The 22924-nt window shown below is 41.7% G+C and overlaps 2 protein-coding genes across 5 annotated transcripts; both read right to left on the bottom strand.

The window, feature by feature from the left end:
- Positions 1 to 400: 400 nt before the first annotated feature.
- si:ch211-114c17.1 (pre-mRNA-processing factor 39) lies at positions 401 to 8732 on the bottom strand. 2 transcript variants are annotated; one of them, XM_062394146.1, is made up of 15 exons: positions 8644 to 8732; positions 6852 to 7102; positions 6573 to 6698; positions 6357 to 6475; positions 5825 to 5992; positions 5444 to 5624; positions 5220 to 5324; positions 4974 to 5091; positions 4726 to 4880; positions 4429 to 4555; positions 3777 to 4048; positions 3177 to 3361; positions 2780 to 2854; positions 1072 to 1243; positions 401 to 906 (listed from the first exon to the last, which is right to left on the bottom strand). In XM_062394146.1, exons 1-15 carry the CDS (start codon positions 8729 to 8731, stop codon positions 835 to 837), a joined length of 2214 nt encoding a protein of 737 aa, XP_062250130.1. In that variant the 5' UTR covers position 8732; the 3' UTR covers positions 401 to 834. The 2 variants fall into 2 exon arrangements, with proteins under 2 accessions (XP_062250130.1, XP_062250129.1); XM_062394145.1 differs by having other exon boundaries at positions 4726 to 4883.
- Positions 8733 to 9421: 689 nt separating this feature from the next.
- ganabb (glucosidase II alpha subunit b) lies at positions 9422 to 22106 on the bottom strand. Of its 3 annotated transcripts, none has more exons than XM_062393132.1 (25): positions 22045 to 22106; positions 21129 to 21230; positions 20913 to 21021; positions 19953 to 20080; positions 19139 to 19318; positions 18910 to 18975; positions 17647 to 17704; positions 17441 to 17534; positions 17230 to 17326; positions 16941 to 17121; positions 16593 to 16746; positions 16148 to 16383; positions 15873 to 15999; positions 15711 to 15790; positions 15253 to 15393; positions 14962 to 15058; positions 14266 to 14367; positions 13689 to 13932; positions 13290 to 13354; positions 12930 to 13006; positions 12686 to 12760; positions 12401 to 12514; positions 12191 to 12300; positions 11728 to 11828; positions 9422 to 10956 (listed from the first exon to the last, which is right to left on the bottom strand). In XM_062393132.1, exons 1-25 carry the CDS (start codon positions 22062 to 22064, stop codon positions 10847 to 10849), a joined length of 2868 nt encoding a protein of 955 aa, XP_062249116.1. In that variant the 5' UTR covers positions 22065 to 22106; the 3' UTR covers positions 9422 to 10846. The 3 variants fall into 3 exon arrangements, with proteins under 3 accessions (XP_062249116.1, XP_062249117.1, XP_062249118.1); XM_062393133.1 differs by lacking the exon at positions 22045 to 22106 and adding an exon at positions 21943 to 21977; XM_062393134.1 differs by lacking the exon at positions 18910 to 18975.
- Positions 22107 to 22924: the final 818 nt, after the last annotated feature.

Below are 22924 nucleotides of genomic sequence, written 5' to 3' on the forward strand. Positions count from 1 at the left end.
GCGTTGCCTTGACAGAGATGTCTTATCTTTTGTTGCCCAAAGTCTGTCAGGAGGATTTTTGTATCACTGACGGACTTTTGGCAGTTTCTCTTGAACTACAACAGACACTGTTGTTTCATGTAACCGCCTGCCGACAGTGGGATCGGGAAGGGGGTGGCAACGGAATCCAAACACACTGGTGGAAATCAATCCGCTACAAAAACAAGAGGACCATCGCAGGAGGCAATGTTCTCATTGATATGGAAGAAAAGGATTTTGAGAGTAGTTCTGGACTCGAACATTCAGGGTTACATATATGAGCCGGAATACACAGATGAGGAACTACAGAGTACGGAACAGGACGCACAAGACTCAGGTTTTAGTATTATAGCAAATAAAGACACTCAACACGAGGGAGAGCTGTTGTGACACACTATAAAACAACTTTATATACATTAGAAAGAAAAAAAAAAGCCTATTGTGTGGAATGGTACAAAATGTCAATCATACGTCACCTGAAGAATTGTGGACAAACTTGGTAACTTTAAAACACGAGCAAAGGGGCTGCCTTGCAAACAAATACAAAAATAGTTCTGATTAAAATGCTGAGACATCGATGCACTGAAGATGAATGTCACGGTTTCCTTTCATCATCTTCCCATCAGTCCCTCAGACTCAACACTGAAATGACACGACATGCTAAAAAGAGCTCCACTCCAGCCTCTTGTTCTCACACATCCACAACTCGGAGGACGGACGGAGAGGAAAGCTTGCTTCAGTTTGTTGTTCATCTGAGAAGTCGTCCCGGGTCAAACTGCTTCCTGTTGGCTCTGGGTGCCACAGCCGTCGTTCTCTTTAGCTGGGAGGATAGAAGCCCTGGTTGTAGTTCCAGGTGTTCTGATAACCGTAGTTGCCGTACTGCGATTGCTGGAAATGAATCATCACAATCAGGAAATGAAAACATGTCGAGATGTGCACCCACACTAACCAGCTCGTCTTAAGGTTGTTTGTTGACAGATTTACAAATAAGTTTTATATTCAAACAATCTTTTATTTTCAGAATATAGCTGTCTATGTTCAGATTATTTTTACCTGGTACCAGTTGCCGTATCCTCCGTAGCCGGCCTGTGCGCTCATGTCGGTGCCCATAACAGGAGGAGGGGGTGTGGTTATTGGGACGTGCGGCACGGTAGGGAGGAGTTGTGTGGACACAGAAACAGCAGAGTCGTCCTCGCTTTTTTCAAGTTTCTCTGAATCCTCATCCCTAAAAAAACAAAATACTGAATCAACAGCAAGCAAACACTTCAACCTACTCAAATTATCCTCATTATCAGTGTTATGCTGTAAGATCACAGCCATGAGTCTGATAAACACAACTGCCCTGCAGCTGTATGCCTCTGGCAACCAGTGCAGTTTCAGTCCATATATATTTTTGTCCAATGTCACAAGGTCTCCGTGATCTTTGATCCCTGAAAACTAATCAGTTAATGTTTGAAACTGTCAAACTTTGAAGAAATTTTCTTAAGGCAGAGAAAGTTTTAATAGTACTTTCTAGCCCAGGGGTGTCAGACATACGGCCTGCGGGCCGGATATGGCCCGCCAGGGGGTCCAGCTCTGCCCGCCGGATGCAAGGCATGCTTTTTTTTTATTATTTGAAATGGAGAAAAAAACGTTTATTTGTTAATTCATCACCGTATCAGGCCAGCATGAAATACCAGGAGCAGAAAATGTGTGTGTGTCTCCAGACATCACACACAGGCCCTGGGGTTCCGCCCCACTCACTCGCTCAGAGACACACACATGAGATCAGAGCCTGTTCCTGTGACGCAGCCGGTCAATGACAAACCAGACACAGTGTTCAAAAACCAAGTTGAAAAGAAAGTACAATGAAGCCTGTCTCGATCTTGGCTTCACAGTGAATGAAGGACATGAGGAGAGACAGTATGAGACCCAACAATTAATAAGACACTTAGAAACATTACAACCCAGTCACATGCATGTGTTCTTTTTGGTTGAGCTTTATCATCGATGTAACAAAGTGATTATAATTTAATAATTTTTTCTCTATTTTTGAAAAAGTACAGACTGATGGAGGAATGTAGTGATAAATGTCACGAAAAGTACTTCAATTAAGCTGAAATTAAGCAAAGTTGAAAAAGATTAACAGAAATAAATGTTGCATGTTTTAAAACATCTGTTTCCTATCATTATTGTTGTGGAAATCATTGTTAATAATTATCTTGAGAAATAATTAACATTGACGTGATCTCTTCACATATATTATTATTAAAAGGTGATCTTTGCAACTTTGTAAATCAGGAAGTTTGTATCAAACAAGTAGCCCTTTGTACTACTCAGTATCTTTGAAGTAGCTCTCAGTTTCCAAAAGGTTGGTGACCCCTGCCATATGCCATCGTTTCCCAAACTGGGGTACGGGTACGTGAAGAGGTGCAGGGGTTACGCGGTGGTGTACACGGAGTCCCGTGGGGCTGGAATCTCACCTCACCCTCACCTTTCACTTTCAATGCTTGCGTCGGTTGGTTTCATGCTGGTATCCGCCGCCGCCACGCCCCCCCCCATCTTAAGCGACGCAACTTCGTCCAGGGCCCCATAACTAAAATGAGTTTGACACCCATGCTCTAGTCTATCTAAGGATAACACGATCACAAAGAAAACTGTTTTGAGAGGTCACAGTAACCTTGACCATTGACCTCCATATTCTGCATGGTCACTTCTGATTCCAAGTGAATGAAAATCCCTGATTTATTACGTTAGCAAGAACAAAAGGTTCTCCTCTCACCCGTTTTCTGCTCCTCTCTTTGTTCCACCGAGCTCCTTCACCAGTTTCTGATGCTCCTCAAAGACAGACAGCACACTGCAGAGGACAGAGACGATGAAGGGTTTGTTAGATACAAACAGGGTTTACATGATTGATAGGATTACAAATATTTGCTAACTAGAACTCAGCCCAGCACATACCTCCACAAAAGCCCAACAATTCCCTTATGAAACCACAGTTAAATTCTCTGGATCCTGGATAATTTGGATTGGCACTAAATTACACACACTATAATCAGTCCCCTGAACATGCCGATCTTTTTCATTCAAATCCATGAATTATTGTCTGAGAAATCTATGAAAATGTTAAAAAACGCTCTATTTCACAATGTGAACCTTGTTTTACAATATATAATGACCTCTCAATAGAGTTGCTGTAGTCCTCTGCAAACTGCAGACCTCTCTGTGAGAAGAGGATCTTGGTGTGTGAGGCGAGGGGAGCTGCAAGAGCTCGTGCCACACACTCCTGCACCGCCTCCGCTGAGGCCCAGGGGTCCCCGGACACCTCCAGCTCCAACAGGTTCAAGTGCAGTTTATCATTATCCTGAGGAGAAGAGAGGTAATTCAAACAAGGGCTACCATGTGTCTTCAGCACTAAGGTTTTACTCCCCCAGTTACTAATATGGTGAAATTCATTCGTCAGGATGTGAAGATGTAAACACATCCTTTATACAGCAAATGAGATGATTACCACCTGTTACTTTCAGTTATTGGAAACTAGGAGGGGACACTATCATTCAGTCAATTGTTGTTAAATGTGAGACTGATGGACAATCTGATTGAGATTAAGATTAAGATTGACTTCCGGCCACCAATGCGATGTAAAAATACCTTTCACATCCTTCACATCTTCAAACTTTTTCTCAATTTAAGGAACAAGAGAAGATCAAAGTCCTTTAATGAAATTATTTGCTGAAATATTTGTGGGTGTTACTGTGTATATGTGTTAATTATCTCACCGGACTAATCTCCAGCGCGTCCTGTAGAACTCTGCGGGCTTTACTGGGGTTCCTGCCCAGTTTCAGTAGCAGGCGAGCCAGCTTGATGGAGTAGAAAGCGTGCAACGTGGGCTTCTCTCTGGATCCAGCCACCGACTCCTGCAGCAAGGCCTCGGATTTTTCCAGGTTGCCTGCTCGTCTCTCCAGAGCAGCCCGACGGAGACAGACCACCGCCAGCCCCGGCAGATTTTTCTCCAGGTCCTCCAGCACTCGCCGAGCCTCAGTTAAATCACCTGATGGAGAAGATGAAGGTGGTGGTGGTGTTATTGCATGAGACTGCTTTAACATGTGTTTCTTCCCGTTTAAATAAATGGAGGGACATACATGTTAGAAACATTTTCAACACATCCACAGAATACAACCTAAAAATTACCACACAGTTTAACCAACATCTCAGTGACACTGATAAAAGCTACTGAAATTACATGGTTGTTTAATACGTGACTATATTACAATGCAAAGTGACTGTTTCATGGCCCTGCAGGGTTTTTGATCCCTCTGAAAATGATGAAGTGATAGTTTTACTTGTGGGACCAACATTTAGTTTGTGCTCATAATAACGATGATCATGAATGTAAAAGATGAGTTCAACACAGTAAAAAAGGAGTCGTACCGTGCCTCTCCTCAAAGGTGGCCCACTGCAAGTGGATGTTGGGTTTGTGCGTCAGGTGAACCTCACAGGCTCGTTTGAAAACAGCTCGAGCTTCGTCAACACTCTGAGGCTCCAGGTACTGAATGTACTAAACAACACACACCGGCACACGTTAAGCAGACATCTCTCACACACACCTTCTGAAGTTATCAAGCACATGCACACAAGACATTAAATCAACAATAAAGGATAATATGTGATTTTAGGGATTTTTCTCTACATGTGCGTGCGTTTCTTAAAACACACTTTTTTTCTTACCCTAATCCAGAACTCCTCATACAGAGCACAAGCGATCAGACATCGCTCGAACAGGATGCGAACCCTGTGGTCATCGTGGGCGACCGCAGCTTCCTCTGACACTTCATGATGCTGGGTAGTGACCTCTGACCCCTCTGGGGCTGCCTGACTTGGATCTAGTAGAAGACAGTGGTGTCAAAAGTGCAAATGCTTCCAGATGTTGACACAAATTCAGGAAACTCTGAAGACATCATCATGCTTTTATTCACCTGGGTCGGGGTCTGTGGTGTCCTTGTTCAGCTGAGCGATCTCCCAGTCCAGGTAGGAGTGCCAGGCTCGCAGCTGATGGCGGTCAAGTGACTTGACGTGGAAGTACGGCCGCTTGATCTGCAAGATGAAGAGAGAAATGGAGGCAAAATCAGATGTGTTTTTGATGAACTCAAATACTCTAAAAGAAAATAAAGGGAGTATAAGCAGAAAAAGATACAATAAAGAACTGGAGGTTCACAACTCACAGCATCTTCAAAGTTCCATCTTAGACGAACTTCTCCTTCGTTGTCCTGGTACACTTTGTCCCTGCGAACCAGCACTACCTCCCTGATCTTCTGTATCAGTTCCTCCTAAACAAAGGGACAAAAATTGAAAAAATATATTATAAGAAGAATTCATATTTAACTACTTTATTTAACTCTTGAACTCTTAATCGGGTGGAGTGAAAACTAATCAGATAGTTACTCACTGTGTCTGTGCCCTCAGGTGTGGCCGGCTCTTCCTCCCCCGGCGGCCTCTCCGCCTCCTCCTCCTGGGCTTGCTCAGCGCGCTCAGCCTTCTGACTCTGACGGCACAACGTCCTCAGCTCATCGTACTCCTCCGGGGAAAGCACCTCTTTGGGCTCATGGCTGTTTAGGTGCTCCTTGAACCTAAAGGGAAGGAAGGAGGACAGAGCAGGACACAACGTGAAACTCATGAGAGGAGAAAAGACTAATAAGGGAGATGAAACTCAATGTGGAAGAACAACAGGGTTGATTTAATATATCTGTTAATATAGAAACTACTGATGAATGTCTAATAAGACATTCTTGCTGGGTACTATTTGGTCTGTGTATGTGTGTGGCCTCACTTGTCGTAGTGCGTGTTGTAGAGCTGGGTGGGGACTTTGAGGACTCTGTCCAGGATGGCTGCTGCGTTCTTCATGTTCCCCTGCTCCTTCTCCCACTCGACATACAGATCCCAAAGCCGGTCTGAGTGGAAGTCCAGACCTGCTGCTGCAACCGCTTCCTCAAAAACACTGAGGGCCGAGACCAGAAAACCATTAAAACACGGAAACAACTTTCTGTTCGTCTCCAAGTGTAGAAGATCAGAGAAAAATCAATCAGCATATAATATAGATAGACTTTACGTTACAAAATAGCAACGAATAGCTTATTAAAATGAATTTTAGTTTATCTGCTATCAAATCCATAGAAGTTAAATCGAAAACTATTTAGCTATGGAAATGCTGAGCTCAGCACTGGAGCACAGCACAGGTTACCTAATCTAAATAACCTGTGTTAAACAAACAGTGATACTTTTTTAATGAGATCAAAATCTCACCAATCCTTGTGAAAACAAATTTACAAATATGACTCTTAAATTCGTGTGTTTTTGTCTACCTGCGAATCCGCATTGGTGACTCGATCAGGTTCATGTCCAGTGTTCCCAGCAACAGATTGATGTAGTGGATCCACAGATCTACACTCAGGGGGATTGCCTGAAGACCCTGAATACACACCTAACACACATACCACAGCCGTGAACATGGCCACATAAGAAACTGTAAAAAAACACTTCTTTATTTTACTTCATTAACATCCTCAGCGCTGTTTTACCTCCTCTGCTTTGCTGTTGTAGCCTGCACGGCGCTCCAGATCAGTGTATTTCTTCCAGTAGCCATAACAGAGCGGGTAGCAAGCGAGGAAGGCCACCAGCGCTCTGCGTGATGCTGTCATGTGACTCTGAACAGGTGAGAGCAAATGTATGGCTAAATGTCATGTGGCTAAAGATGGCCTCCTGACCAAACAAGTTTTGTGGCATCACTTTTGAGGTATATACACAAAGGTTTCTTATGCTCAACAACACCACTGGTTTTCCTCTGTCTCTCAACATACCTCTTGCTCACAGTATTGCAGCAGGTCGGTCCAGTTGGTGAAGTCATGAGGATTGTCCTGGGTGACCTTCCACAGACGCTCGAAGTCAGCAGGCAGTTCTCCCTCCTCATCCTCCCCAGCCAGAGGCATGGAGAAGGAAGAAGGGTTGAGGTCCACGGGAGCCTCAGGGGCCACAGTGGCACTGCCGTTCTCTTCTGACATCTCAGCCATCTCAAATGGAGGCGACGTGGGAACCTCAGAGGCCTCCATGGCTAAAGAGGGTAGAAAATCAATGGTTCTTATCTCAAATAAATCTATAAAGCTCTATTGAAAGCTGCTTTTACAACTAACTGAGATGAAGAACAATTGATAATTTGTCTAGTTTAAGCAGTTTATCTTTCAAAACCACGAACATTTTCATGAAAGGTTCAAAGAGTCATAAAGTATCTTTTAAGTTGTGTTGTTTTTTTGACCCAATCAACAATCAAAGATTTTATTTAATTTATAATATTTAAGGAGAATAAGCAATTTCTCACAAATGTGAGAAGCTGAAACTTATATATGTTTGACATTTTGCTTGATGGTGCATTTGACTTAAGTTACTAATAAATCATTGATTACACCACTGGTTACTTTCCTAACTCAATGTTCGGTCTATTAAATCAGAAAATTATTGAAATTACATTTTTCAGTCACAATTTCTGAATCCCCAAGATTACTAATTTAAAAAACAATACATATATTTCAGTTTAGTATGACGCAAAACTATTTTACTGGGAAATTGATAAATAACTTCAAGACTAATAGTACTTCATGATCATTGACAACTAAACAGGCATAAGCAGCACAATAATACTAGCCAGCCTTGACACCCCCCTGTCAACCAGTAAATCAGAAATATCCAAAACAGCTTTTCTCACACAATAGACGAGAACTGAGTATTGTGTTGTCATTTTTGTAGCTGGCAGCAGTGCATCTGACAAGCATGTAGCCTGTTTTTACACTTAAATTAAACCTCCCTCACAGTCAGTCTAATTCTGGACCTGCAGAATAAACTCACTCAGACTTCACTTCATTAACTGTGCAAGACTATATTCTCTCAGTGCAGCTGCAATCCTGATACATTGTATACATTCTGTTTACACTACATACATTCTGTTTACACATTATACACTCAGATTTTACTGGTTATATTTGTTTACACTGCAAACATTATGCTTACACCTTGTATATTTGGTTTGGATTGAAGGAATTCTGACAGTCGGTATATATTATTTACATTTGATTTGACTTCCTTGTTTTGTTTTGCACGTTTACTTTATTGATATTTCTATGTTGACCGTTCTCTTTGTTACTGTAACACGGCAGATTTCCCCTGCAGTGAGACTAACAGATGATCATCTGATCTCAGAGCTGTTATCCTTGTAACATGTCTGCACCTGTCCAGGTAGGTTTCATTCATTAAACCGCTCAGAGCCCTGAGCTCCGACTGCAGGATGTGTGTGTGTGTGTGTGTGTGTGTTCGCGCTGTGGCGGACGTCACTCATGCATTTTGTGATGAAACGTGATAAAAAGCCTCGATAAACAAAGGGAGGTGAGTTCATGTTGGTTCAAGTTAGTTCACAGACACACTGTGGCGCTGGAGTCACGTTAGCCTAGCTTAGCTTCTGGCGCTTACCCACAAGAACAGGTCTTCACTGAACACACCCGCACGTGAGGCCAGGGTCCGCACACACGCGCGGAACTGCACGTACGCGTGGAGCTCCGCACACGTGTGCGCGTGGTGAGGTGGACGCATGTTTATCAAACTAACCTGGAGACTCCTCGAGCTCCCCGTTGCCGCTCAGCTCTTCGCCGCCTTCCGCCGCCATGATGAGAAACCTCTTGTTGACGTCATCCATTCGCGACCAGAGGCAGATGACGAAAATACACAAACGATGAGAACTGTCATTCTGATAACAGGTGGCTTTTTTTAAGATTTAAAATCCACTGAACACTAAAGAACAGTACTCGTTACAGCTCGAGTTATTTTTTACTTCACAGAAAAATATCATTCTACCGTTACCCGATTTATTTGATACGATTAGTTACTAGTTACTCAGTAGATTCAAATGAATGTATCCCTGCAGCCTATAAAGCAGTTTATACCTTCCCATTTACCAGCAGCATCATTGATGGAGGCAATGATTCATCAAAAATTTAAATCCAGTAATATTTTATTCAAAGTTTATACTTGTACTGGTACTACTTCGAGTTACTTTATATATTCAGATCACAGAGAATATGAACAAATATGTATAATCATTTATTAGTTCAAATTTACCCAACCTTTACCATCCACCACATTGAACAACAAATAAACTAAGTTTTGCTGAGTGCAGGCTAAGTTAAATGGAAATCTGCCATGAATCAAATTTACTTGTGGTAAATAATAAAGATAGACACAAATATATATATTAATGGGCCAATTTCCAAAGATACTCGTTTTTCAGAGCTAAAGAAATTTCCTGATGTTTAAGAAGTAAAATGTCACCTATGAACTGTTAAATAAAGTGGGTAAAGGATATGTTAATTCAGTCAAAACCGGAGACTTCTTTCACATTTGGTCAACTTTATTTTCACTTGGTCTCATCTTTTAAAGTACATCTGATAACTTTTACAACTGATACCTGTTCCTTCACGTTCATTTCCACCAGTTTGAGCCATCAGCAACAAAACTGAAGCAATATGTAACTTTATAAGAAACTCGGAAGAAAAATATCCCCTGAAAAAAGGACAAAAGACTTGACAAGATGGGACAGAAAGTCTAAATAGCATCATTTGAACATTTATGACTCAGTTTGCATTTAAGATCAATTTTCCTGAAACAAAGAAGGCTTTAAATTGATAATTGCCAGTGACCTACCTTTCAAAAATGTAATGTGAACCTGCTCATTAAAGATGCAAATGACACACTAGAAATCCGACAGTCCCAACATCAAGTTAAACATGAAAATCTAAACAACTTTTACGTTCTCTCTTGGTCAAGTGCATTAAAAATAATCTAGTAAACAATGTTGAAAGAAAAAGAAGGAAATCCATAAACAAAGAAAGCACATCAACAGGATGATCCACACCACCAGTGGTTCAGTTCCCTGAAGTGATTCACACGGTCAAGTTTTTTTCAAAAAGAGCGGCTGAAAATCTCCTCTGTGCAGCAGCTGAACGACATGAACTATTGTGAAGCCATTATTATGAGTCACTTCCATGCACACAGATCGTGAAGTCAGGGCGAGGCTAAAAGAGAAAGAAATGGCTGGGATTGGTAAGAAAGAAGATCCTTTTGTCAGTATCTGGAAAATTTGGGAAACTGCAGGATGGAAATCAAAAAGAGGATTGTTGACATTATATAAAATATGGTATGGGTGTTGGAAGTCGAGCCCTCATGGCCTAGATTGAAGTGCTTGGCTTAAAAATAGAGGAATGGGACGAATGTTTGAGCAGTAATCAAGTCAGAAGAAGATAGAGGGGATCACCAGCAGGTGGCGCATGTGCTTTGAGTGTGAACCTTCAGTTTAAAAAGGCAAACAATTCCTCCTACAATGATTTTTCTTCTGAGGCAAACTAAAAAGGGAAACAAAGAAGACAACAGAACCAAAAGTGAATAATTGTTTTGATTCTTAAGCCCATTTGTTACAATGACGTGAATAGAGTTGCTCACTTGTTATCTTTCAGAAAAATGTTACAAACAATTTACTATCTAGTAATAACTATTTCTTTCATTATTACAGTGCGACTGAACAGAGGGACATGGCAGAGATGTTATGTGGTATGACTAACAGGTCTACATGGGCTTGAGTGCGTTTAAAGAAAATTTAAAACTGTATATTCAATGTGTTGCGAGTGTCCTTTGTTTTCAATGGTTGTTATCCAGTTGTCTCAGTTTAGTTAGTCTTGGGTGTTAGTGCCCTCCCTCCTCTCTCCTCCTGTTAAATCCACTTCAGTCATCTTCTCCTCCTCCTCGCCCATCTCCATGGTTACTGAAGCGCCACGGTCCAGGCTGCCCCCAAGTTCATGCCGGGCTTGCGGAGCGTCAACACAGACATGGACGCGTCAAACTCAAACTCAATCTGGCTCTCTTGACCATCTGCAAAGGAAAAGGAGACAGAATTAAAGACAGCAGACAGACTGGGGAAGAAAATATCACAAAAGACAAAATTTCACAGTCAGTTAATTTTTTCGAGAGCGTGGAATTACACAGTCTTGGTATTTCTAAAGGCTCATTTAACTCATTATACAGACAGCGTTCATTTCATCTGTATTTGAGCACTTTTTCTGAAAGCTCCGATAAGGCCAAGGAAGACATTTCAACAATGGTGGAAGTTGTTAAGGAGAGAGTTGATAACAAACTACAAGCATCTATGCACAGGTACAAACAGCCACTTGGTCCTTTTTTTTTAGGGGAACATTATAACACCCTCCTTGACCATCTCCATGTTTGCTGCTAGAGTCTCAACTCTGCATTGCCCTCTAGTGGATGTATTGCTTAACAACAGACAAAAAAGCAGATCTCTTTTCATATGATAGAAATCAAGTTAAAATTTGCCTTAAAAGGGATAGTTCCCCAAAAAATTTGAATTCGCTCATTATCCACTCAGCACTATGCTGATGAATGGGTGGGTGACGTGTTTGATTCAACAAAACACTTTCGGAGTCTCAGGGCCAAACAGTTTATGATTCTGGGAAGTGAGTTTTGTCACTTGTCGTCATGTTAAACTGGACCAAAAAATATTTACAAAACAAAATTGTATTAAACCAGTTGAACTGGCTCTTGTGACACAACAACAAATTCCATTTGCTTGTTTACAGACTAACATAGGAGACCCAACATGTGAGAAATGCAGTGTATAGCACTCACCAGCAGTTTTCAGGGTAACCTTGCTGGGCTTACTGGCTCCCAGTACGATAACACGTTCAATCCAGGAGAGGGTAGTAAAATGGGCATCTGGAGCCAGATCACTAAAGAACAAGGGAAGTGGATTTAAGAGACATTACAATCCAATTATAATAAAAAAAAAAAAATCACATATATAATGCAAATTATAAATGGTCTCACAGATATATAATAACCTTTAACACTCATTAATATTCTGATCACCTCCACCAAGGACATCAAGGGAACTGTTAGGCCTTGGTGAACTTATGTGTCTACTGTGTGCCATTCTAGCTGTCACTGTTCTTTGCTTTTATAACAGGAAGACACTTTTAAAGTCAATAGTTGTCTTACTGTGTATTTATCTCTTATCATTTTGAGTTTGTGGGAAAATAAAAAGGCAAGCAGTTTTCAGCTGAACAGAAAGAGGAGAGTACTCATTACTCACACAGAAGAGAGAATGTTGTTGACGAAGGAGAGCTTCCTGTGGATGAACTCCTTCTTTTCATAGTTGAATGTGTGGCCGTCGTCTATGTAGAGCTCCCCCTCTGCAGTTCTCTGTGAGACAAAAAAGGTCAAAACGTCAAGGATGACAATTTGCCACTTGGCATGCAGCGTGTCACAATAACAGCAGTGAGTGTGTACACGTTTGACTTACCTGGGGGTTAAGAGCCACATGTAGAGTGTACGGATCATGCTCCATGCAGGAGGAGGACCTGCGAACTCTAAGCTTCCTGGCAATAATGGAGCCACCACGCTGGAAAACAGGGATCTGGGAAAAAAAAAGACAGACAACCTCGTTTTTAAACCTGATAATTTAAGGAAAACACCTCAAGAATTTGAAATTTTTTAAATTTGTAGAAAGTTGTGTTAATTATCTCCAAATAATTTCAGACACATAGAACTGTACAAAGGCACGTATACATCTTTGTGTGCATCTTACAGAACTCATGGTGACAGGAATGTAAAGGTTCTGGGCTCCATTGTGCTTCTGGAAGGTGTTGACATCAAACCAGACCTGAGGAATAAACACAGGTTAAGATGAGATTGGTCCACAGTTAAGAACATATCAATCTATAGATATATCACTGACATGAACCATTTAGATTTAACACTGAGGTTCAGCCCCCCCAAAAAACTGAATGATACAATAAATTCAAGATGTTTAAACCCGTGTTTCCTCTTACCTCGTCTTTACCAGGCAGGTAGGCGGTAACTCCCCTGGCTCCCTCCTCAGTAACAGGCTGCACTAACAAGTCTCTCCCTGAAGAAGAATTTAACAACTTCAGTGGAAACATTCAACATTTTGAAAAGCAACTACCTTTTTGATCACGGATTTCATATTTAAATTCTGGATTGTCCTCCTGTGCTTCAGCAAACAGGCCCGATTCAGATTAACACCAATGACAAAAACAATAACATCAGTGCAGTTATTTTTGTGGAAGGAGTTGCAGATCAGTTCAATTTCCAGCAAAACTTGGAGGCAACTTTGATGTTTCCAGTTTAGGATAAGGACAGCGTCCGAGTTTATGTGGTTTGTGTCTCACCGATCAGGAACTCATCATCCAGAGCGAAGGTAGCGGGATCCTGAGGATACTCCACCCACAGAGGTCTGCAACAGACGCACACGTGGGCAGAGTTAGATCAACACATTTATAAATTTTGTGGGTGAGAGTGACATGGTCAAACACCTGCAGTAAATTCAAATTAATTTCACAATGTGTTGTGAACTGGCCTATTAAGCATAACTAGATTTCAGATTAGGAGACAAGATTAGATTTAGAATAGTAATTTTTATTGACTTGGTCATGTGAGACTTAATCAAAAAGCCAGGGCAAAACCAAGTACTGAAATCTAGATTTGATGGATTTCAACATAAAAGATGATTTTCCCCTCCGGGTAAGTTCACATGAAAGAGACAAACACTCAGTCTTCCCCACCCTCACCTCATGACAGGTTCTCCGCTGTGGTGTGCGTGGTAGAATTGCAGGTACCAGTAAGGCAAGAGGGTGTAGCGCTGGCGCACTGCATCCCGAATTAGCGCTGTGTTCTCTGGACCAAACAGCCAGGGCTCACGGCGAGGAGTGTCCAGGTGGGCATGGGCCCGGAAGAACGGCTGATACGCCCCCGTCTGGTACCAACGCACTAGCAGCTCGGGACTCGGTGTCTTGAAGAAACCACCAACGTCAGCTGTGAGACAGAGAGGTTAAGAGTAAGTGAAATCTTGGTATGAACTCCCAAGAATCATGTCTTGAAGAAACATAGGCTCTCCTCTGTTTTTAGATATTGAAACTGGAACTGAGGGGAATGAATTTCTGATTTTCTTGTTACAAAATTCAATTTAATGCAATATCATACAACAACCAATTGGATTATAAATACAAGTCTCATACTCTGAATGGAACACACAAGATTTACAGCTGGCATAGTTATTAAAGAGAACTGCAACAAGGTAATGCAGGAAAATGGACTACACCATTCTAACACCTCCTTTGCCTTTATAGTGATAGTGATAGTACTCACCACCACAGAAAGAGATTCCAACCAGGCCCAGACTCAGACACATGGGGATAGAGATCTTGAGATGCTCCCACTCAGCAGCATTATCTCCTGTCCACACGGCACCTGCAGACATAAAAAAAGAGTGAGTTTTATTTAGCCTTATAAATGTACCAGTAAATAATGAACTCATGGATTAATACAAACGAATTGCATGCCCACTGTGATTATAAGTTTGAGAAGATAGATTAACACAAGACTGCAGGTCACTATGGACATTAATTATTTTGTGGTGTGCAAATCAAACTTCCAGCACAGTATCAGACTTTTGGATCCTTCAGATTCGACTAAAAACAGCCTCATTAACACAATTTTTTAGCATAAATGTCCGCTTCTGAACTAACAATGCTACTGCATACGCCGCCTGCATCCTTGGGCGAGAGCATGAGTGTGGTGTGCAAAACTGTTTACCCCTGAAGTGTTTTCTGGACTCAACCACTTCACCAAACCCTCTATTGGCAAAGTGGCGAGTCGATAACTAGTGCATTTTCCCTTTTCTGTGAACTATCCCTTTAAAAACTTTCACAGCTGAATCTGAACAAAAAAAAACTACAGTTTATGCTTGCAAACACTGAATGTGACCTAAGACGATTCTATAAACAGCAAAAGTGAATCATTAAACGTAGGCTGATACATTGATGTGTGCAGCAAAGGACTCACCATAACGCTGGGACCCAGCAAAGAAAGCTCTGGTCAGGACAAACGGTCGCTCAACTCCTCCCGACCTCTGGATCAGACCCTCAGCTGTGGCCATTTGCTGCAGGTTGTTAATAATGATAATCATATAATTGTTTAAACTCTCGTACTGGTTTCTGCATGGTAATAACATTTCTATAATTTTTGATAATTTTCGCCCAGAAACAGTTAGATTCATGCATTAATACTGGACAGAATTCATCTAAATATTTAACAGAGGAGTTCATTTTTCCACAAAAAGCTAGATGCACTCACCACATAGAAGCCATAGATGTTGTGCACGTCCCGGTGCTCCCACTCTCCGTGCATTGCATCCTTGTGCATGGTGACCTCTGGCCCGTTGAAGACAGACGGTTCATTCATGTCATTCCACACGTACAGGTTCTCCATGGAACCCTATAGGGGTAAGAGATTGGGGTTGTCTCAAGGTCAGATTAACCATATTATAAAGTCTCATCTTTAAGACATAAACAGACTTGTTAAATATGGGCCACAGAAATTGAAGGTAGTCTTCAATAATGTTTCAGATCCAAAAAGCATTAGAAGAAAATTGGGGCTTTAAAAGAAATACTAACGCCACTGGGTAATGCAGAAAAAGTGACACATAAATAAAATTTACAGGGATTCATGATCATCACAGTCTTTTTTAATCAAAGCCGTGACAGATCACCAGCCAATATGCTTATCATGTGAGAAGTGCTCTCTAGACTCACCTCATACTGGTCGTAGGCGAACATGCTGGCCCACCAGGCCCTCATGTCTGCACGGGTGAAATCCGGATAACCGGCGCTACCTAAATGACAGCATCCGAAAATATAATTTGTAATTTATACTTTAATTGTTTTGTGTTTGATGCAGAGCAGTCAGTCTCTTACCAGGCCAGCACCAGCCCTCATAGTCTCCACCATCTTTATTCTTGATGTAGAAACTCCGAGAACGTATTTCATTATGGATCTTGTAGTTGCTGTCTACTTTGATATGAGGGTCCACAATGGCCACCATCTAGCAAAAAGAAAATCATTTAAAAAAAGGAGTTGGAGCAGAAAGTCTCGACAGTGTAAACATCTTAGAAGAAAGCCCACAGAGCTGTGGAGGCCAACAATCGATTGCTGGTACAGTGATGCTGGATTATTCATCATACAGTATGTACCTTGCGTTTCTTGTCCATGATGCCCTGCAGCATTTCCTTTGGAGTCGCAAACTTGTGTGGATCCCAGGTGAAGTAGCGCTTCCCGTCTGTGTGCTCAATATCAAGCCAGATGAAGTCATAGGGGATGTCGTGCTCATCAAAGCCTGCATCTACCGCCTGCACATCTTCCTGGTCATTGTAGTTCCAGCGGCACTGGTGGTAGCCCAGGGAAGTCAAGGGAGGGAAGGACTGGGTTCCTGAAGGGACACAAGGAAGAGAGTCAAGGAAGAGGCGTCAAAATATGATTGGACAACAACTTTACAATAGTGGTTTCAGGTACTAAAACATTCATTTACATTAAATAACTAGATTAATTTGTTTTTAACTGAGCCAACCAAACCTTTTACATCGACAGTCTTAACCTGAGCTTTAAGAGAAAAGTAAAACAGATTGTTGATCTTCCTACCTGTCAGGGAGGCATACTGAGAGAAAACATCCTTGGGTGTTGGTCCAAGCATAATGAAGACGTCAATGATGCCGCTTTCAGAGATCCAACGCACATCTGTCTGTGGTGTCTCACTGGAGCCCTGAACATAATCAAGCATTTTCCCAAACACAGTCTGGGGAGAGACAAAGCAGGTGGACAAAATTAAATAAAAATATGAACATGACAGACAGTTGCCATGGTCTTTTTAAAACCAACACTGACCCAGGACCCAAGTGAAGTTCCTGCAGTCAAAGTTAAAATTCCTTTGTTACTAAAAAAAAAGGTCCAAGGCTGTATGAGAAGGTTTACGCAGTGGGAAAGACATACCTTTCCAGCTGTGTTGGAGCTGATGTCCACCCAGGTTTCAGCAGCATTGAGCCAGAAGATGCCTGTGGTCCGCTGGGCATTATGAGCCAACATAACAGGGACGGCCCCGTAAAGGGCCATAGGATTATACAGCTCATACTGAAACACATCCAGGTTGTAGAGCCGATATGGATCTCCATTACTGGAACACACAAACACACATGGTCAGTGCTTTACATGTAAAAACTAACATGGAAGAAAACTCCATATTCATTTTGTATGAAAAATATGACTTGTTGTTGTCACTCACTCTGTTGTTTTGAGCCTGAGGGTGTCAGCGTGTTCTGGGATGCCGTAGACATGCTCCACCCCCGGCAATGAGAAGTCTAAGCTAACAGCCGATGGACCTATAGGATCAGATCAACCAATTATATGTGAGAGAAATCCAAAGTAAAAGTTGATTTGTCTAAAAGAGATGTTGCCAGGACTAAACAATCCAACATGTAGATTGAATGACTCACCATTAGGTTTGCCGTCCGAGTGCGACTTGAAGGTTTCCTCCCACATCCCATCTTCTACTTTCTCTTCTTCAGCTTCTTTTTCTTCTTTTGCGGTCTAGAAAAACAAGCAGGAAGAAAAGTCTTATAAACAAGGAAATATGAGGAGGAGATACAGGGAAGAAACTTTGTCTTCTAAATAAGAGTGGTAGAGGAAAATGATATGGTACCTCGGCCTGGTTAGCCGCATCAGCCTCTTCTTTCTTCTCAGCCTCTGGCTCTGCTTGACTGCTCCGTGGCACAGAAAATGAAGGGAGAGGTACATTTTTTATTTGATTCTTTATATATTTATAATAAATAATAATCACATTATCTTGCTAAAGTGGCAACTAATGGGAGTATGATCAAACTATGATAAAAGGAAAATGATATACAGAGGGAGGTTGGTGTCTGCCCTCTGACTCAACACTATAAGCTATCATGTTCACTACAAGGCCTTGGATGACAAAGGAGACTGAGCAACTCCCTGCCTTTTGGCTATTTCAAGCTTGGCCTCATGAGGCAATAGCTCTAGAGACGGCTGCATCTGAACGTAAGACTAGTTAGAGAAAAAAGGACCTGAAACCCTAGGAATCAAACATACCCAGCTGCATTCCAGGCCTCAGTGTAGCACCAAAAACCCTTTACACAAGCCTGGAACTGTGAATATTTTTGGTAGACACAGACATGTAGCAGCACAAATGCATGAGGCAATGGTGACAACGTTCTTTTACTGTACTTGAAAAGGTAAAATGTCCCCAATTAAAAGGATGTTTAACAACTAATAAAGAGGCAGAAATGAAAACATAACCAAAAAGAGAGATGTTGCTGGTGGGTTTGGATAGTCAACAGCGATGCCTGAGAATAAAGTGAAACCTAACTGGTAGGACACAGACTATATAAACACTCAGTACTAGCATAATTTTCAGCTATCGCGGTTAGCTCTCCTCGTTAACTGTGCAAGCGTAACTCATAGTTTCAACATAACTGCTCAAAAGAGGCAGGTGCAGTGTTAGATCAGTTTATTAGACGAGCTGCTGAAGTGACACTGAAGGTGTGCGAGAGATTTACTTAATCCGACACAGTTAAGTCAGAGCTAAACCTAAAGCACACGCTGCAGCGTAATCTTCACGTGAACGTGCTTTCTGAAGATCAATTTTTTGTCTTTGTTTCATAAATGAATAAAGTTCTCATTTGTTTCTGTATTAAATTGATCTGTGAGAAAAAAAAACTTAAGGACAACAACAATCAGGGACTGATTAACTTAATCCTGGATCAAATCAAACACTGCCATGCACTCTCTCACCCACACCCCTCTCTTTCACTTGCATTCACACTCATTGGAGGGTAGTTAAAGAAATTGGTGTAATGGGAGTCCCTAAATTTTATGTCACTACTGGCAGCATTGGCAAGACGAACAGAATACACACTTACAAATCTTTAAGGATCTTTACCTAGTGAATACCCTCTTGATATTATCCCACACGCTAGCCACTGTGCTAGTTACTTTATAGGAGAAACTAGGATGATAGGGAAAAGAGGACAGAACAACGAGTCAGAGACAATACTCAAAAAATAAACCATTTAATGGGAACAAAAATATAAATCATCCACTAAGTGAGAACGTTGATAAAAACGAGGGGGCTGGTATTTGTAAACGTGTGTGCATGCGTGGTTTCTCACGTGTCCTTGCGCATCCTCAGGTGCTCGAACGCCAACAGGCCGCGTGAGTTCAGCGACATCAGCACTTCATGTCCCTCCATGATGTCCAGTCGAAAGGGCTGGGCGCTAACGATGACCCTCTGAGAATCCGACCCCAGAGACAGCACCACCCCGTTCTCGTCCTGAGACAAGAGAGACAGGCTGAGGAAGAGAGGAAGGAGGGAGGAAGAGCGTGTCAAGAGAGGATTCAGTTTGGATTTTAACAACAGTATGATCAAATACCACAAGAAAGAAAAAAAAGGAAATGACTTTTAACATTGATCCTTTATCTTTACCAAACATGTAAGTGCTAATATCAAACCCAACTGAAATCGTACTCAATGTTCAGGTTGGACATTGAAATGAGATTGGCAGAGAGAAGAGAAATGGTGAGCGCTTTTTCAAATGGCCTACTTCATTATTCATAGATTTATGCACCATAGGTACAGAGAAAACATGCGTTTCTTCCCACTATTTACAGTCAACTAAAATGTTCTTTTTTTCAAAGCAGCCAGTTATGCTGCTGAGGCTGCTTAATGGAATTCCATCATCATTAAGATTATTATTTAATTCCCACAATGATCCTGCCTTTTCTTCAGCTTTTTTAAAACATCTCTTCTTCTCATCAAAATAGAGGCAGCGGGAGAAAAGTGTGGGTTTTAGCTACATGAATAAAACTGAAAATGACAGGAACCAATACAGACTGTTAACTTTTCCTCCAGACCTCCAATATCAAAACCTCCACCCACCCGCCCACAACACACCACACAGTCACCAACTCCAATGAAAGACTTACGGCTCCGTGGGAGGTTCCCTGATGAGCACGTCTGGGACCTCGTAGCGAGGCTTCAGCGGCTTCAGCTCGTTAATCTTCACCCTCGTTATGTTTCCCTGGAGACGGTAGAGCTCGAGCAACAGACGCACCTGAGAGCCAAACACAGAGAGTGGGGGTAGAAATAAATGGGGGGGGGGGGGATCCAGGAGAAGCAAGGATCGTGAGGAGGCAAAGGGGGGCACAGAGAGTTTAATTATTCTCTTTTAAACACTTACGCAGAGGTTGGCCAATGACCACAAGGTTCATTATCACCTCAACATTCAAAACATAATGGAAGTGTAGTTTTGCAATAAACTATCAACATTACGCTTAAAAAATGATTCTATATATGTTGTTTTTCTTTGAGCACATTATTCAGTGGCCTGGTATGTGCCTGCACTGATCACTAACTGTTAACACATTGTAAAGAGTTAGTAATGTAATGCCACTCCAGAAAAGTAATGCTACCTCAGCAATTACTAAAAACCCAAATATACTGGAGGTCTTCATGTCATAAATAGGTGACTTTGGTGTAAATCTGATGTTAAAATATAGGTGATTTTGCAATTCAGCTTTAACTGTTATATTAAATTAAACGTGCTTTGATTTTTGTAATTGAGGTTAATATACTGGTACCATAAATACAGAGCTGGAAAAGTTGATATTAACCATTTTTTCAAGTCCCCCAAGAAAGTTCATACTTTGTTAGCCCATATCTCCCTTAATTATGATCCAAGATATATAATACTTGGTTCTGTTGGTTTCTCATGTGACAAAATCACTGCAAAAATATTGAATAAAGATCTTTGACGCCAGAATTTAAACTGAGGACGATAATGCACATAAGAAGACACCTCGCACGAAGTGCTCCATAGTCAGTGCCTGATCCTACTGGAAACAAACACCCATTCAATGTTTTCTGCCTTTTAGAGTGAGAGTTACCTTGTTGTTGTCATTGATGAGCTGCAGAGTGAGCCTGGTGTTGGTCAGCTCCATGGTCTCCAGCAGGGCTCGGTATGGAGACTCACCAGGCTTCAACGCCCGCTGACGCCTGTGCAACATTAAGGACAGAGCAAAGTCACCAGGTTGTTTTTAGTTTTAAATTCAGAAAAACACAGTGAGTACAATGTACTATTGTTCTCCCCATCTTGCACTCACTTGCAGAAGGAACTCTGGTCACAGGTCTTGAAGTTGCCCTTGTCCACAGCCCACGTCCCACTGAGGCACACAGCCAGCCACAGCACGAAGACACACGCCATCCTGCAAAATAACATGAGGGAGACGAGCTCAAATTAAAAGACGATTTGGCTGCAACCAGGTCACCTCCGCAAATCAATGATTCACATTTGGTTGAGCAAAGGCCGAGTCCAACTACAACATATATTCAGGGGTTATACAACACACACACACACGGACTCTGATCTTTCCGAAGGTAAAATGTCTTCAACAGAGAGACAGCGCCAGAAAATGTCAGAGGCTGCAAACTGAACCATTTCCCGTTTCGTCGACCTGCTGCAGCTGAACTGCGCATTTACTAACATTTACAAACATTTAAATCCGGATCCAGAGTTTCTCATCTAACACAATGAACCTGGAGATATTCTCAGCCCCGGCTCTCCTGTCAAATCCGGGTCGACGCGATGAGCCGGCAATGATGCCAGGGGACAGCATTAGCTAACGTGTCGGCTAATATCAGCTAGCTCGTCTTAAATCGTTATTTTGAAAACATAACCGCAAAACAGAAGTATACATCATTAATGATGCAGCAGCGGCGTGTTCGTGCTTTATGGTCACATTCGTCCCAGTTTCCGAGGGGCTGTGGTTATTTCGCCCTCTGGATGCTTCAGGATGCCATGCTAGCTGTCTGTCTGTCAAGCCGCTAATTCAATTGAAGGGGATCGAGACTTTTCTCTGATTTTCCGCCCTAGCGGCCGTTAAACCCCCGAAATGTTCCGTTCGCTGACATGTTTACCGAGTGTGAACCCGGAGCATCAATCACCGGCTTCCCCTGAGCTGATAACCTATCAAACACTCGATAAACCCTCGATGAAAGAGCGGAACTGCTTTGTCTTACCTCTCAGTGAAGGAGGCCATCTTGATTAGGTTCGCGCTTGACTCCTCCCATTTCAGTCCGTATCAAAGATCGTTAACGTAAGAGAGTGCCCACTGCGGATCCTGATATTTATACTACTAAAACAATATATAAAAGATCGATGAAAAGATTCTTCGTAATTTATGATAAGATTATTCTTAAGTATTTAAAGATTGTAATTTCTGTTTTATCTTTCAATCTGTTGATAAAGGATATTTGTGAACTCCGTATGAATGGATGACACGTCATCTCCGCCCTCCAGTCAGTGAAGGGCACACAGTTGTTCAGACTTCAACCAATGCAAGGTTCAAGAGCTAAACACACTTCCAATGCACCTCAGTAACCAAGTCAAACAATCCGCGGTCCTTCAACAGCCAGTGTTCAGAAAGGACATGTTTACAATGTTTTAGAGCTACTAACACATTTTTTATTTCACCATCAATTAACTAGTGTCCTTGAACGTCTCGCTTCGTCTCTTATCAAAATCAATTAGTTCAAGAATTTGTTATTTCTTTAGCACTTTTCAATAACCGTAACAAAGTGCTTTAAAACAAACAATTTGAAATCCAGACACGATCATATTAAAATATATAATAATAAAGATACAGATAAAATAGATTTCCATATTACCGAGTGGGAATTGTTTTCAGGCAGACTATTTAAACATTTACTTCTCTCTGGTTCATTCTACGGCCCTATAATTAGTTTTTTCAACCTCATAGTCAACATATATCAGGTAGTGTGCATGGGTGTAAATTGCGGCTTTATATTATTGCGAGGCACCTATTCAACAGGCAGTGTTCAGAAACGGCATGTTATTGTTATTCTGTTGCGCACAGCCAAATATAGCTGACTATATTAA

This window comes from Platichthys flesus, chromosome 8, assembly GCF_949316205.1.
Source record: "Platichthys flesus chromosome 8, fPlaFle2.1, whole genome shotgun sequence".
Classification (NCBI taxonomy): domain Eukaryota; kingdom Metazoa; phylum Chordata; class Actinopteri; order Pleuronectiformes; family Pleuronectidae; genus Platichthys; species Platichthys flesus.